Source organism: Mugil cephalus, chromosome 15, assembly GCF_022458985.1.
Source record: "Mugil cephalus isolate CIBA_MC_2020 chromosome 15, CIBA_Mcephalus_1.1, whole genome shotgun sequence".
Taxonomy (NCBI): domain Eukaryota; kingdom Metazoa; phylum Chordata; class Actinopteri; order Mugiliformes; family Mugilidae; genus Mugil; species Mugil cephalus.
The window spans coordinates 14,145,475-14,163,184 of record NC_061784.1 but is presented as its reverse complement, the minus strand read 5'-3'; the positions used below and the strand labels follow the sequence as shown (position 1 = coordinate 14,163,184).

The following is a 17,710-nucleotide window of genomic DNA, read 5'->3' as shown; positions in this document are numbered from 1 at the left end:
AGCTCCGTTTTGATATGAGTGTTTCATGAAATGTCCTTTATGAATAGTGACACTACATTCAGCTCTTCTCTAATCATCAACACTTCAGCAAACAAAAGATAAATTCATCTCTCCGCATTTCTCTTTTCTTCATTCCACTCCTTTCTCTCCGCCGTCTTCTTCCTTCCTTTCCACTAAATGGAAATAGGAAGCAATTAACCGACAGAGAGGAGAAGAGGTGTGGCTGTCAGATAAAAGGCAGTGAGGGAAGGAGGGAGGAGATGGACGGAGGACAAAATGGAGCAATGAGCTGGGAGTTGACGATTGCTTTTGAAGACGCGGCGACAGAAAGCCCCATGGGGGAATCTCCGCACGGCAGATCTGAGACTTCTGTCCACAGGCATCTTGTGTGTGGTTGAAAACAACACTGCTTTTTGCTCGTGCGGGTACAGTGTCTACGTGTAAAGCACCTGTAATTAATGTAAGCCACGGAAGTGAGCGTGCCACTTACTAGCATAAGGCGAGTTGGCTGCAGAGCCGTTGAGGAAAGTGGGCGAGCCTCCCAGGTTGGTCATGCCGGCGTTGTTAGCGTAGCCGTTCATGGTGCTGGTGACTGAGGTGTAACTGGTCTGCTGAGGTGTGGAGCTGGGCACGTAGCCGTGAGGTGACACACTACTGCTGCTGCGCACATAGCCTGCGGGAAATACAGCGAAGAAGAAGAAGAAGAAGAAGATGGTGATGAAGGAGAAGCGTAGGACTGTTGATCAGAGTATCATCTGTGTTATAAAGATGGTCATTCTGCACAGGTTTAGACAAGAATCAAAAAAAAATTGCTACATATCAGATTAGATTATTACTATATTTAATTAAAATTGGTGAGACTCTTTGAAAATGTCCCTGCAAATATGGTTTTCTAGGTCAGAACTGGTGATGATTAACTTCTAGATATACAACAATCGATGCTCTTATGTCTCACCCTGGTTGGCTTGTGTAGGTTCAGAGACGTTGACGGACAGCTGCCCGGTGAAGGAGTTGACTCCCATCATGCCTGTGTGGGTTGATCCGGAGAGCTGGGTGTGTCCCCGTGGGACGCTGTAGAGAGCTTCTGCGATGTCCGCCGCACGTTTCAGGATGATCTCCTGCACGAAGAACGAAGCAGCCGTGAACAAACAGCAACAGCAGAACTAAATTACTGCTTTCACACGTTCACACATTTCACACTTTCCATATGTGGATGATTGTGTGTGTGTGTGTGTGTCTACCTGGTTATTGTGAGGCAATCCATACAGGGCTTCAACCAGGTCAGCTGCTCTCTTCAGTATAACCTCCTGACATGGAAAGAGACCAGGAAAAGTTGAAGACAGTGGAAGTGACACCAGTTGAAGATGTTTCTTCTTATGTGTCTAAAAAAGCTCAAATTTACAAGTAAAAAAAACACACACACATATGTGCAGTCCCTGAACGCACCATCTACCAACTTCCATTTCGCCACCGATTTGTGAAAAATAAAATGGCTCTTCACTCCTTTTAAAGGCAGATTATCTGGTGTTGAGTGCTTCCTAATGACATCTTAAAATGACAGGTATTTAAAGTATATGCCAAAGTGCTCTACAGACTCTTCTGCTGTGCGTTGTTGTTGCAATTAATTCATAATAATCCAGTAGTATGAATGAACTGAATCAGCTCGTCTGCTGATGTTTTTTTTTTTTTTTTTTTTAACATTTTATTTTTATAAACTAAAATGCATCTGCAAACGCAGGGCAACTGTAGGAAATCAACAATGAGGACTGGATTTTGATTCACATTTTATTAATCTCATGACGCACGATCCTCCTCCTCCTCCTCCTCCTCCTCCTCCTCCTCTGCTTTTGTGGTCCATTTTCACCTCCTTCTCCACCACTCCTCCCTTTCTCCCTGTGTTTCCTCCCCAATGGGAATTCTATTCCCCACTTTCTCCACCCACCATCTCTTTCTGTCTCTCTCTTTTTTTCCAAGGTCTCTTTATTGTTTTTCCTCTCATCCTCACTCAACCCACCCTCGCCGGTTTCTCCCTCTTTCTCTCCCGACTCCCACCCCGGGGTCTAAGGTGTCTTGTTTAACAGTTAATGTGTTGTCGTTTCCGCAGCATGAGGCCGCCCGGCGACAGAGAGAAAATTACTCTGCTTCACAGTATTAACCTGCGCTGTGTGACACACGCTCACACACATACTTAAGGCTGGCTGCATGTGTGCGCTCTCCTGTAAGTTTGCGCCTGGTGGAACATATTGCCTCTCCATCAGTTTGTGTGTGTGTGTGTTGGGGGGGGAGGATATGAGAGGTCACAGAGCCAGTCAGCAGTTTTAGTGTGCCTGTCCACAGTGCTAAATTCAATCTTTTACACATTATTATGGCCAGGCTGGCTCTCTGTTAACCTCTCATTATTAGACTGGTGAGCTGAGCTACACACACAAACACACACAAAAACACACACACACACTCACACAGAAACCTGATCCTGGATGTTTGAATGGTTCCAGTAAGGCCAGTAGCTGATAAACGGGAAGGAAAGATGATCTTCTGGTAACATCATCATTATCAGGTCTGCAGGCCGCCGCTGCAGCTGCATCACTCAAAGCGTCTGACTGCTGCAATCGATGCACTTTAAGTACCGTGTCTGTTTTTGTCTTTCATATTTAGACACGCAGATTGCCTAATTAATCACTCGCAGGTTGAATACGTCTGTAAATAAGAAAGCATTATTTCCTCGGATTACCCTGTGCCTAAAACAGATTAATCACGCTTCCAGCTCCGTTACGTTGACATCAGCGATGGGTTTCTGCTGATGGTGCCGGCGTCATTTGTGTCTCCAAACTGACTAAGAAGTCTAAAATAATCCAGGTTTGATATCCCGAAGGTTTAAACTCAATAGAGAATATTTAATTACGGTGCAAAACCTAAAGATTATTTCATGTTTATTATGAAAATGCTCAAATGGTGATTTTCATGTCGCAGATGTCAGGATATTACTGGGATACTTGGTTTAAGAGAGAATGTGCTTTGCATCTCAGTGAGTGTAGGCGTTCACAGTGAAGAAAAAAGATGGAAAAGCTTGGAAGAATTCACTGGACTTACAACAGCGAGCAGATCATGAGTCAACAAGTACGTGCTTCTATCGATGAGGCGAGAAACCATTTCACCGTGAAAGCACTCTTACAACAAATAAGAGAACAACTACTGCTGCAGCAACTAAAATACAAATTGTTTGAATATTTTTTTTGGTTATCTTTGTTCTTTTAAATCATAGGTCTTCTACAGGGTGTCCACGACCCTAAAGGGGTCCGCGGAGGTACAACGGGGGGAGTCACAAAATCTTTGGTTGATTAGACATTTTTTATATATTTTTTCTACTTTTCCCCCACAAATCAAAATTTCTTTAAATACATATTAACATGAATCCAACATATTTCAGTAAAGAGATAAATGGAGGTAGAAGACGTTATCTTTCAATCAGCACTTCACTCATTCAGCGATACAGGAGCTGTCTCAACAGCGCACCACACTAGACCTGTCAATCTAAGCTTCCTGTACACCGTAGGCCCCGCCTCTAATGCTGCCGAACCAATCACAAGGTCGCATTTTACACTCTGACTCTCTCAGGTGCCGCGCAATTGTCAGTCCCCAGGTGAAATCCCAGAGCATGCTGCAATATTAGCAGAAGAGAAGGCAACAGTGCAGCTCGATCCCATGAGGCCAAAATTGTCTTGTTTTATTTTCTTTATTTCATGTTGCGTTTGACAAAAAAAGAATATTTGAAGCTGGGAACCAGGTCTCTACTTAATCTCTCATCAGTTTGTGGGACCTTGACCTGAAAAACATTGAGGGCCTCTGTTTTAAATTTAAAAAGCTACATTTTGTTAAAGGTGGTAACAGGTTGAGGTCTATTTACAGAGAGACAACATAATCTTCGCCTTCCTGGAGCTTTCAGCCCCGTCTCATGGTCTTTTCTATTAAGCTGTGATTTATTGAGTGTGTATGGGTTTCAGATTTAAACGTCTGGATGTTTTTGACATGCAAACCACCGAAAATCGGTGCTTACTGGGGCGCGCTGGGACCGACCCCCTCCACTTCATGTTCCTGTCCATCAGCTGCTGTCTGAGTTTACTGTAGACGGTGATAAGATATGACAAGAGTGACGGGAACCAACTCTGAAATGTTTCGTTTTCCATTTCCCTTGTTCACACTAATTGCCGCAATAAAGGCGGATTTCAAAGCTTTAATCCCCGCTTGATTCGTGCAAACACTTCATCTGTTGTCAAGTATTTATGGAATACATTACTGACACGGACTCGTCTGTCATGTCATCTTCTCGTCTTGAAAGTAAATAAGTAAATAAATAAAAGCTGCGGCGAGGGTATCTGATTGGACAAAACATTCCCCCGGTTGAGTTAATATAACTCAGCCTCAAGACATTTTTAAAACTTTAGTATAATCTATTCCTGTCAGTTTGAGGTGAATATGCAGACAAACAGGTCGACTGGCAGTCAGAGAGAGAGAGAGAGAGAGAGAGAAGGGAGGAGGTGAATGAAAGAAAAGACAGATCTGCTGGCAGAGGGAAAGAATAACAGGAGGCGTCTAGGTGCTTTTACTGTCTGAGTTATGACCAGCGCTAATGTGATAACCATACATTACACACACACAGACCCACACATGTTGTATGCATTAGGACCAGGAAATGCTGAGCCGAGTATCTGTGGGGGTCAGATGTGTGTGTGTGCGTGAAGTGCGTGTGCCGGGGGGGGCGGCGCAGACACGACACACACATGACTTATTCCTCCCTAATGCTGGCACATTAGCCGCTTGATCCACTTCTAATGTGCCATTAGGGATGCTGTACATGCGGGGTCACACCTAGCACAGATATGATGTCATACTTTACATGTGGGATCGCCGTGTCGCGCACATATACCGAGGCACTGACATGTGTGCACGCATGCATCCTTGGGGGAACATCTTCTCTTAATACATACGCTGTGGGACAGCGCGGTTTCAGATTTCATCTCCTCACTGAAGTCATGTCGACACATGAATTTAAGTGGCGCACACATATATATATATTGAGTAGTTCCATGAAGGTGTGTCCGTGCATCACTGGGATTACTCATGTTGGTGAGGCTGATGACATGACCTCAGTAATGCATGATATCATCAACACGAGTTGCATAGCGATGTCAGCTGAGTGAGTCACCAGAGGAAGTCACCGGCCTTACGATGGTGACACACACCGGTCAACGACTCCAACCTGAATGCCAATACCAACCAGAGACAAAGACCGGCTTGTCTGGCAGAAAGGAGGTAACTCGTCATACCAGCAGGTGGCAGTAGCCTGTGTTCAATATTAGAGAGAGTCTGTCCAACTAGAGAATGGACCATCTGAGCTATCCCGCTGTGCTGATTGGTTCTGAGCGGGTCACGTGTTTCATGGGCGCCATGTTTGCTACATCTAACCAATATTCAGTCATAGGGAATTGGCAATAACAGAGAATAAAATTGGATTAAAAGTTAAAATATGCCACGGCTGCAGTGCAGGATCAGGAAAATGCGGAGGAAACTCCACCGTTTCCTCCACCTTGAACAACAACGGATAAAGTTATGGGATTCAGGATTTTCCCTATTATGTGAGGTACGTCTCTCTTTGATGTTTGTTAAGATTTTATGTAGGAAAAATAAAGTCATAGCATCATTAATGTGAACTTTGATCGCAAAAACGCCCAACACCACTTTACAAATGAATGAAGTTTGAAGTTAACCAAGTCTTGTGCTAGCCTTATGCTAGCTAGTCATTTAGACTGAAGGCTTAGCAAAATAGCAGCTACTGTAACCTATACTGTGAAACCCATGTGTACATGTAATTTATGTCGAAGTAGATAGACAAACTGAATTGAAACGTAACTTTACCTCGGTTAAGAAGAGGAAGGGAAAAACTAAAAACCACCGTAGTAAAGAGGTTTTTCTGAGCCCACACAGAGATATCTGATTGTTCCATCACAGATGCTGAATCGTCTCAAAAGTTGCTGACAGGGGTCTGACTGGTGCCAGTGGTGCTAAGAACACCACCAAAACTGGGGCCACAGACACAAACCAATGGCCGACCATCAAGAGTCAAGATTCCTACATTCTTCTGAACATTTAATCCCTGAAAATATTCTTTATTACTGAGGCTCTCTACAACAAAAGTGCCAGACACTAACTTAACTGAACTTAACTGAACTTAAAAGTGCTCCTCGGCTGTTCTGAATGAACCTGTACGTGTCTTTAGGCTTCACCGTGAGCAGTATGTGCACATATGGAAAGATGCTGAAGAGATCACAGTGACACAAACTGGCAGCTGAATACCGGTGTGTGTGTGTGTGTGTGTGTGTGTGTGTGTGTGTGTGTGTGTGTGTGTGTGTGTAGCCGACAAAATCCCCCTGAATGTTCACTGAACAATTATAGAATCGGCTGTCCACTGGTGCCATAATCCCCTCACACACTCCACTGCCCCGTCTGTCTGTCTGTTCCTCTGCCTGTCTGCTCTGTAGCGCTGGCAACAAACTCCTATAACTTCAATAAACGGGCTGATCGATACTCAAGACGAGCAGCCGAGCGTGCGCGTTTTGGCGCCGACCAAAACACCCAAGCTTAATCTATAACATCAACGCTCAGACGTCCCGACTTTCTCGCACAAATCAAAACAATATCTCCACACTGTTCCTACATGCAAGCGGCATCCGTGTAACAAAGATAAGATAAATACGCGTGCGATCCGTCTCACTCACACACGAGTGCGCAGGGTGACTGCTGGTGGGTAGCGGTAATAAAGTCTCGGGGTTCAATCGACCACGAGGCTACACAGTGATGAATCACCAGGCAATGCACACACACACACACACACACACAGTGCACACAGAAACAGTTATGGGAATGTGGGAGGAACTTTGATCTGAACTGAGAGCGTCTACAGCACGTCCAACTCTGGGGCTGTATGTTCAGAGCAAGTTTAAAAGCTTCCATGTCAGTTTTCTGGGTTGTTTGGCTCAGAGAAACACGAGGCAGACAGACAGTAAACGCTGAGAGCACCGTCCAAGAAAGACATGAGAGACGCGAACTGAGACGAACAGCAGGCATGATGCGGGATTACAGACTCTTGAGAATCTTTGGCATCCGTTGGTGTTTTGATTTCAGAAGTGTCTGAACTATTTTCAGTGATCATTCATTCATTCATTGTGCGCGCCATGACTGAAAAAACAGTGACGTGTCCCTTTGTGCACTTATGAACTCGTGTCTCAGTTCTCATGCTCCCGCAAAACATGTTCTCGATCATTAAGGAAACGTTTCTGGAAGTTACTCCACGTTTACCTCTGATTAACCTCTGTGTCATCTGTTGGTTGAATCTGATCCCAGATCGATGGATCCAGCTACTCTGGTTGCATCTGCAGCAGCTTGACTGTTCTCACTGCAGCTCTGACTGGAAACATCTTGTGTGACATCATTCTGCTCATAATAAACTCGAGCAGTTATCCGAGGAAGTTAGACATAAGGAAAGTTGTTCTTTTTAATGTTTTCTTTTTGGTGGATTGGGTTAATTAGTAAGAGATTAATATTTGGCTCTTGAGGTACTTATAAACCAATTTCTTTCCAACATCACTTCCAAAAATCATTACAGAAAGTGTGCATCATGCCCGCTGAGCAGAGCTTCGAGTCGAGTTAAATTGGCTCAGAGGGTTTGACTGCATTCCTCTGCTCCACATCTGACTCCTACACAGCAGTTTATTTTGTTCTGCTAAATGCACATCTACAACAAATGCAAACACACATCATGATTTGAGAGGACCCTGTTTCATAAGATAAAATGTATCGCACATGCCTCCACAAATACTTTAAATAATGCTGCGACTCACTAATGATTGAGACTGAGCTGGAGGACACGACAGGGACAAACTTGATGAAAGTCATGCTCCTTATTCCTGCGACCTTTGACAGGGGAAAGAGATAATATCTGTGCACAACGACATGGTGAATGGTGAGGTCTCGGTATAAAAAGGCGCCTCAAAGTTCAGTATCCTGCATGAAAGTCTTACAGTGAATTTTCTCTTTTGTTTAAAGTGTCCTGCATTAGCTTTAAACTCTAGCAACACATGTGACCTGGGACCACTGGAGTCATCCGGTATGGACATCATTCCTCGGATCCTATCGCTGGAATGAATCATTTTTTACCTAATCTGTTAACAACCTAATTCATCATAACCTTGTAAGCCAACCAAAGTGTGATTATCTATAATACTTAAGCTTTTCAGTCCAAATCTGGCTTTTAGTTATAACCCTGTCTGTCCCTGTACTGCAACAAATGAGGCAGCTTTCTTCCTGACTGAGGGCTCCTACACCAGTTCCACAATGAGCTCATTATTGTTTGACAACAGCATTTACTATGATGAACAATACAGTTCACACAAAGTGAAGGCAGCGAATCCATTTAGGTGTGAAGTTTGTGCGTGTGCTGGATTGAATATGTTCCCACAGTGATAATGAACATTACACACAATTGCTAACACATGTGCTAGGGTGTGGGCACGACGGTGATGAAATCACAGCTCCACCACATCATCACTTCATGACCAGCGCCCAATCTTTCATGATGTCACAGCAAAGACAGCCAATCCTGGACGAGCTCCATTAGGAAAGGCGAGCCAATCAACAGCAGCTGTTAAGCGGGTCGTGACCCAGCCATTGCGTATACGCGAACTTAAATTTGAACCACGTCGACTCGGTGAGCTCGCCAAACACGCACACTTCGCCCTGCGTGTACGGCTCGAGATGACAGGGCCTGGTATCAAAGTGGAGCTCATCATTTGGTGCTAATTGTTCACATGTGCCGATGCTTGAAACGCTCGGCTTGATCTGCAGCTGATAAACAAATAATCAGATATGACTCTCTGATCTGGAAAAGATTCAAATGCTCAGCCTGTAAAGGGGGGCTAAGCGGCTCACGCACACGGAGTTCATGAAGAGGTAAAATCACAACCCACTGGAGATTTGAAAACACATATTCCCGCCCAGAAATATGAAAAACAGCACATCCTAAACAAACAAATAGAACATAAACGCGACATTATTTGCTCTGGTGCTCTGACTTTACGCGTGCACATTGCTGCTGGCTTGTTCTTTGATAGCAGAGCAACGCAGTGGAGCTCCACGTATCTAAGAACGTGCGCCTTTGAAGAGCTTCGGTATCTGTCGCTTCATGTGTCCTTAAGAGTCATCAGATAAATTTGCAAAAGGCGGCTTGTTTCGTTACCTTTGGCAGCCTCTCGGGGTCTCCGGGGTGCCGAGGGATGACCTTCTGAAGCCTCTGGAAACCGTAGTCTATGGTCGGTTCATTCAGTGCTGCAGGGGAAAACACAAAGTCGGGGGAATGAGTAAAACAGAAACTTCCTGGAAATGCCTGGAGACAGTCCATCTTTGGTTCTGACATCATGTTGCCATCACAGGTGGAAGAGTTTATATCATAACGCCACCAGAACTTTTGCGCTTCACATTACACCTGCGATAAGGGAGAAGAACGAAGCTGTAGCCGCAACAATGGCCGATGATCAACTTTTTAGTTCATAACAAACTTTTTGGCAAAGAGCAGACATTCAGCAGGGGCTGAGCAGCATAATCATTCATTTGGGATTGTGTTTGTTTCCACCTAACACCAATACAGCCTCCACTTGGCTCTGGCCTTGTCTCCAGCCACCCCTGAAGGAAACATCAGGCTCCTCAGCTGATAAATGCTCCACTGTGTTTTCTGGTCAGTAACTAACCTTGTCAACAAGCCGAGAGACTGAGTTTCTATCAGTATTTATTATAGATACTTGAAGACATTTTCCATAATCCCAAACGCTTAAGTTCACCTTAAGGAATATTGAGACCTATTTCCTTTAACGCAAACCTGTGTGATAAGATTTTCCACCAGCCTTTCACTATTTCCACCATCTGCTGTTTCCTGAAATGACTGCTTTGTTTTTTCCACACTCAACCTCTTTGTATGGTCCAACGCAATCTCACCGATTTCCAGCGAAATCCCATTGGTGTCATATATACTGCAAAATGTGGAGCAAGAAGAGACTGACCAATGAGCCTTGAAAGGAAAATAAACAAAACAAAGCTGACTCTTGCCTGTCTTCCTAAGTCTTCAGGAAAATCCGGGACTTTTCCAGCAGGATGTATATTTAACAGAAAACCGTGATTAATCAAATACGGCAACAGCTTCCAATCCTACACTTCACCATCCTTTCAGCCTTATTGATTTCTGCTGATTAACGCATCAGGCTGCTGTCTTCAGTAAGAGCCTCAGAAGGAATTCAGTGTTAAAATGTTACACGCTGAGTTTTTACAGCAGTTGTCGCCGGTGCTGATCGTGAGCGTGCACACATTATAAACAGACTCAAAATCACAACATCTGTGGCAGCTAGCGGGGGGGATGTGACTGGTGAGGAGAAAGGATGACATCCCATTTTGTGACATTTTGTTCCCATGCACCACGCTGGTATCCAGTATTTTTTTTTTTCCTTTTTTTTGTTGTAAAACTGGGTTGGAAAATAATGAACCTGCTCAGCATGATCTCCATGAGCTGACAGAAGCCTGGAGGTTAGAGAGGCAGGCTTGTGACTGAAAGGTCGACAGTTCAAAATCTGTCTGGGAAAACTGTAAGTGAGGAAACTGTATCTTTCAACAGCTACTGTGGAGATTTCCTCAAAGTACAATGCTCTAAAAATAAATGAAACAATTAATAATTCTCCACTATTTCAGATGTAAAACCATAGTATTAAGCTGGAAATGGGAATATCTACAGGTAAGCGAACAAGTGTATATCACCTGCATAAGAAAGTTTCACAAAAAACAGTCAGTACTTGTACATGCACATAAAAAAAAACGAATTATTGCCTTAATCCGACTTTAACCGGACAATTTAAGTGCATGTAAACACGTTACTCCGACTAAAATCGGAGTTCTCCTTATCTGATCAAGACACCCAAGTAAAGCGATTGGAAATAGATTTTCCCCGACATGTATAAACCTTAAGCGAACAATGTGTGTGCACATGCTCCACAACCGCTACTCTGGCGTATGACCCAGAACAAAAACACCCAAGAAAGCCAAACGCAGAAGAAGAAGGTAAACAGAGCCGGTAGAAGAACCACCTGAGGGGTAGCGCATTATGTACGAAATTAAAAAAAGTTGTACTATTATCTATCTGGTTGTTGTTTGAAATGCTGGTCTGCCACATGAACGACTCCAGTTATTTATTATATGATGTAACAGATCAACTGGAAAGGAGTCCGTGGGGGGGTTGCTGGAGCCTATCCCGGTAGTCAACGGGCGAGAGGCGAGGTACACTCTGGTTGCCAGTCAAACGCAGGCCTTAAAACTGCGCTTTAATCTCCTGAGACCCTGCGTCCTCATATGGGGACATTAAATTTTAGGTTTCAGCTTCCTATTCTGCTTCATTTAAACTTTTATTTTGTAAAAACACGATAGCGTGAATTTCATTCTGCAGCCAAAAGTGGTCAAGGTACAAACCCTCATCAGATTTTACGGCTGAAACTTTCTTATTTATACCAAGTTTTCTAGTTAATATGACATGTAAATCTATCAATAGCAACTAGCTATAACTTCGCTAATTAGCAAGTACTCAACTGAGGATGTTAGGACTTCATTATTTGCAATTCTGTTTTTACACAGCCATGTTCAGATGTAACAGTTTTATATTTTGTTGCTGGTGACTTTATTATAATATTGAGTGAAATAATCCCTGTGTCCACACAAGCATGTAATTTTTTTCCAAAAACTACTTCAAAGACAATGCTTAGTTTTTATAGTTCTTAGGTCCTACTAATCCCAAATAAAGACATTAAAAATGCAAACAAAAGCTCAGGTCTCGGGAGGTTGAAGCTGAAAATGTAATAATGTGGATGTAGCCTTAGTTCCCTATGAGCTCACAGAAGTTTAGTTGTTGAAGTTTGTGCAGGCCACCTCTTTGTCAGTCTGTAAAAGTATTACCAACAAAAATATATTCCCACACTTCTAGTTTGTGTCATCTACTGGTTTTACACAAACACCCTCAAAACAGAAACGATGACAGAAGTCTTATGTATCTGTTACAAAGAACTGAATGACTGTGTAACTGGGACATAATTAATGTACAATTTGAGTTGCATGTCACTGTTTAAGGGTCATGGCTGATGTTAAAACCAGATCAGTGCCATTGAAAGTGCTGATTGTTAAATGCTCCATGCAAATGTGCAAGGATGGATAGATCCGGTGGAGCCCCTAATGGAGTCAAAAGCATCCGTATGATAATAACACTGCAGGTGTAATCTAAAGGGTTTTAAAGAACGCTCAGTCTCAGTCACTTTAATGTTCCAATGACGTTCCTGTACGGTCTTTATCCAATCTACACGTCAATCAAGCTCTGAATGCTCCATCTGTCAGAATGGCGGCTTAAAGGATTGTGTGCATATGCACTTTTTATATACGTCTCCAATCCATTGTTGAACACATAAGCTGTTGCAAGTGTGTGTGTGAGAGAGTAGGACACAGACAGAAATAGAGAGGTTGTGTTAGACGAATATATATGTAGGTGTGGGGTGCAGCTGGATGTGTGTGTGTGTGTGCATGTGCACACGATGTCCAAGTGTGCAGCTGCAGTGATATCTGGTACTTTCCACGAGCAGCGCGGATAAATTACTTGCAGCTGAAAACGTTGTGTTGTTTTGTGTTGTTTCTTTTAGCACGTGTGTGTGCGTACGTGTGTGTATGGGTTTTAGATATATGTCTGTTTTATTATCATATCACACCCAAGTTTCTGGTTTCTGTTATGTCCTAAACCACTCAATTTGTTAGCAACATAGCTTCATAAATTGTGAGCTGTAAAAACACCAGATGTTAAACCGTCTTGGACAATGCTTCCCCCCCTGCTCCGAGGAAACTTTCCGGACACGTTATGACTTTATGATTCATATATGATAATTATGTGAACATCACCGAGCGGTCGGGGAGGAAGTAAATCAAGAACGGGACGCGAGGCCAAAGGGATGAAACTGAGAAGCGAAAGAAGGAAAATAAGTTAAATTCAGGTGATGGGAGAGAGCGCGGGTTAATCCATCCAAAAAAGAAAAAAGGAAGAAAGACAGAAAGAAAGGGAAAAAAAACTCTGTCATGGTTGAGAAAAACAAAAATTACAAAAACAGCTGCCTAACAGTCGGTGGGATATCAACTGTCAGAATTAACTGCCAGTGTCAGATTCGCACTCTGTGCATCTCTGGAGACGTTTAACCAGTGGTTTCAGTGCCTGAAGTGACTCCAACTGACTCGTTATTAATAGAAAAATATGTTTCTTTACATGTCGAATGGTGGGTGTTTATGGATTTGTGTGGCGCTTATGAGCAGCCCAGTTTACAATTTCTGCGGCGGTTTCTCTACGCACTGAAACAGAAATAGTATAAGTGCAGCTGAAGTCATCCCATTGATTAGACGTCGGCCTTAAGAGGCCACAACAGAAACACTAACACCTACAAAACACACAACACTAAAGGAGTCTGGCATTAAGGGGCATCTAAAGAACAAACCTAATCAATGCAGTGTCTCCCACTAGTGCAAAGGTCTTTAACTGGGGGTCTGCCACCACTTGAGGTTCCACAGAGGTACTGCACCGAAATATTTGGTTGAGTAGACATTTTTTTATATGTATATATATTAATTTCCCCCTACAAATTTAAGTTTCTTTAAATACACATTAACATGAATCCAATACATTTTAGTTAAGGGATAAATGGAGGTCCTGTACACAGTAAGCCCCGCCCCTATCGCCGCTGAGCCAATCACAAGGCTGCATATTACTCGCTGATTCTATATGTGCAGACAAAGAAAATAATTGACAATTTGAACTTTAAACATAGCTAAATGTTTTGTCATTAGGGGAACCTGACAGCATGGCATATGCAGCCTTGGGATTGGCTCAGCAGCGATGGGGGCAGGGCCTACTTTGTACAGGAGGCTTGGATTGAAATAAAAAATAATGTATATTTATAAATAGCACTAGTATAATATAGAACACATATAGTAGGTGGGGCGGTCCCTCCTTTATCTCTCCATCCGTTTGAGGGTCCTTGGCCTTAAAAAAAAACAATGAAGACCTCTGCACTAGTTTACTTCAACAAGTTCCTCCATTCATAGATGTGTCCTCATCTCAAATCTATGCAAACATCAAGATGATGAGAGCTGAATACATGATCTTCTGACCCTGATGCTCGAACCTGCTTCTCCTTGACTGATTCTGCCAACCCATCTCAGTGTGAATCCCCCCCTCCTTCCTCCTCCTCCTCCTCCTCCTCCGCCCTCTCTTCTGCTTCATCCCCTCCTTCCTCTTCCTTAACTACACCTTCTGCCACTTTCATCCATCCATCTATTCTTCCATCACTCCTCCTCCTCCTCCCCCTCCTCCTTCCTCGTTGTTCCTCTCAGAGTCCGGAGCTGCCATCGGATCAATACTCATTGAAGTTTCATGAGGACAGACCATCCACTCCTGTTTCACAATAAAATGTGAACAGATGAGGCAGAGAAAGAAAGAAAAAAAAGAAGAAGGAAAAGAAAAGAATGAAAACTATACGTCTAACGTTTCTTATGTGGATTTTTTATTTTATTTTATTTCTTTATTTTTCTAGGTCTAGTCCGGTGACATTTAAACAAAAGAATGCACAGAAGAGGAAGGAAATGGGGGTCGAGGGAAGGGGGAGAAAAAAGCTGAAAGGACAGTAGGGGTTGATGTAAAAGGAGAAGAGGAGGAGGAGGAGGAGGAGGAGGAGGAGGAGGAGTAAGAGAAGAGGAGGTGTGGTGGTATCGATTCTCTGGCCAGCCAGCAGTTCAATACCACTGAATTATTGCTTCATTCTTCCCCTTATGAGATGAGATCTCTTTCTCTGCAGCTCGTCTTCTCCGTGTGACTTTCTGCGCGCTCGTCTCTGCGTGTATGTACACGTGTGATTCTTGCATGTGCGCGTCGGTGTATGTGTGATCCACTTATGAGCCGATCAATACTTTACAATCTGCTTTTTAAAAGTCCACATTTCTAGCTCTCATTTTTTATGGTCCTCCTTTCTCCCCCCCGACCCCCCCCAACCAACCTCCACCCCATCCCATCTCTCTCTTCCTCTATATTTCAATCACTTATTCTCTCCTCTGTGTCTTCAAACCCAAAAAGTTGAGCAGCTCAGAAATATTTTCTCAGCTTTCACAAAAAAAAAGTTTCTTCTCCCCAGCTGAGCTACAGTATGGATCTCCTTATGCAGCTGATAAATCAGCTCCCTCTATGAATGTGAGTGTGTGTGGACACATGTGTGTTTATTATGATGCCAGTGTGTGTGTGTAAGCATTTATTGATTGTCACTTTGTACCATTGTGTGTTTATAGGAGTGTGTGATGTCGAGAATGTTAATTTTTCCCATCAGGCAGATGAAGCAGCCATACGGCACCATGTGTATGTGTGTGTACGGAGTGTGTGTGTGTGTGTGTGTGTGTGTGTGTGGTAGACCATCTGTTTACCAGACTACTCACCATCTTTCCCTCATATCACTCTGATTTACAATTACTTTTAACTCCTGCCCCTGTTTGAACGTGTGTGTGGTACGTTGTGTAAGACACGACGACCCCATGCGAGTGCCGCTTTGTGTTTGTTTGCGCGTACGCGTGCGCGGGCCCGCGCTCGCCAGCACGTTTAATTGCCCCGGCCCTTACACCCAGAGGCAACCGCAGCCAAGGCGCTGAAAAACCGCGACAGCCAATCAGCTTTTCTCCGCCGCGACCTTTCACCGGCGACTTCCAGAATAAAGCCGACCTTGAGGCGGGGTCAGGCAGCCGCGGCAACGGATCGCGTTTCCCGGGTCACATGTTGAAACGATCAGCCAATCGCGAGGTCACGGGGGGTCACCTCTGCCCAATAGGAGGAGCAGTTAGACGCCAGACGGACCAATTACCAGTCGGCTAGCCTCAGGGTCAGACCGAAAGATGTTTTGGCTGAATAACATTGAAGTGGGCGGCTGGCCGATTACCTTTGTCTGTTCAAAGAAACCACCATTCACAAAAAAAAAAAAAAAAAGCAGTCGACACAACTCGCAAACCGACGTCTCGAAACCTGACGTCTCAGTCTTTCAAACTTTGTGAAGACATAACTAACAACAAAAATATTTTCAGCTTTGTTCTTCTTTCTTGTGGTCCAGAAAGACACTGGGCCATAAACCATCAAATGCACCATCACAGCCTCATATTTTACAACCTACACTCAGCTCCAATAGGTGGAACTATTTTCTCAGTCTAGAAATCCTCCTCCTTTTCTTTATTTCTTTCCTTTTTTTAATTAATATAATTCAATACATGCCACACTTTCAGGTTTACTGAACTGCTTTGTTCAAAGATTCAACATGCAGTATATTAAACCCGCTAGTGACTATAAATGGAAATGACAGGAAATGTTAAAGGGTTCACAATAAAAACCAACAGTTTTATGGGGTTTTTTTTCCACCTTCATTGATCAGGTTTAAATCCTCATCTTTATCTTGGCGTCACTAAATGTCGTCTTATACCCCAAAGATTTTCTACAGGAGCCCTTCATTTATGTATTTATTTATTTATCTCCTCTGAATGACATCACCGTTATAGTGTGATGGAGCCATGTTGAGCGGATCAATACCAGACATCACATCACCTCCACCCGTTTCCACATACATGTACAAAATGACACACACACACAGAAACATGCCGTCTCCTCCTCCTCCTCTTCTCTTCTTCCTCCTCCACTCGGTTTAGCAGGAAAACGCTCATTCACAGTCAACAATCCGGTCAGAAATCACACGCTCCTTTCCAGCATTGCGTGTGTGCGCTCCGTGTGTGCGTGTGTGTTGGTAAACTGGGTGTTCTGGATGATTTCACTAATAGTTTCAGCATGGAGGGCTATAAAGAGCAGACTGTTTAATTGTAGCTGGTTTTAACGAGCCTCTGATTATGGCAACATTCTAACGAGTGTGGGTCGTTAATGTTGACTAATCTCCAGTCATTAGTTCAACACTGTCTGGCCTGAGAGTGAACTGCAACTCATAGACGCTATTCACACACGCACACACACATGCACACACAGCCTCCTACTCTCTTTCTAGCTCTCGTATGTGCAAACACGCGCTTGCAAAACCCAACAATGAAGAGTGAAACTTTTACAAATTAGACGAAGAAGAAGCATTTGCAGCTATATGCTTCAATCAAGAGGCGCTACACGTGTGATTGTGCAGTTCGCGTGCGCACACGTACCTGTGTATATAAACCTTCCCGGTGTGCCTTTGCAGAACTGTTTGGATTTGTAGGACAGGGTGACCTCCACGACCCCGGGGATGTGTCTGGGAGGCGTCTGGACCCGGATGGCGTGCGGCGTAATCAGCTAGAGAAGCAAGGAACAGGGGCGGCAGAGAATCAGGGCACGAGAATGACCCGCTGGGAGCAACACAGTGTAGTTTTGTGCATTAAAAGGCATCTGCAGCAAACAGCCAAAGAACTGATTAGTCGTTTTTTTTTTTTTAAATAATCTTTGCTGCTGTAAAGTTAATTTGAATTGAATCGCATTTGCACGTGTGGTAAAATGAACATCTGCAGCCTGACGTGATTTGAAGCAGGATTTCTTCTTATTAATTGT

At 43.6% G+C, this 17,710-nt stretch overlaps 1 protein-coding gene across 3 annotated transcripts in view; it reads right to left on the bottom strand.

Annotated features, from left to right (window-relative positions):
- LOC125021188 (transcription factor COE1-A-like) overlaps positions 1-17,710 on the bottom strand; it is an 81,353-nt gene that overhangs the window by 6,284 nt on the left and 57,359 nt on the right. For all 3 annotated transcript variants that reach the window (XM_047607144.1, XM_047607142.1, XM_047607145.1), the window contains exons 10-14: positions 17,332-17,458; positions 9,290-9,378; positions 1,242-1,307; positions 956-1,118; positions 491-673 (exon numbers count right to left, since the gene is read on the bottom strand). In XM_047607144.1, coding sequence (XP_047463100.1) covers positions 491-673; positions 956-1,118; positions 1,242-1,307; positions 9,290-9,378; positions 17,332-17,458 — 628 coding nt within the window. The remainder of the gene's footprint in view (positions 1-490; positions 674-955; positions 1,119-1,241; positions 1,308-9,289; positions 9,379-17,331; positions 17,459-17,710) is intronic.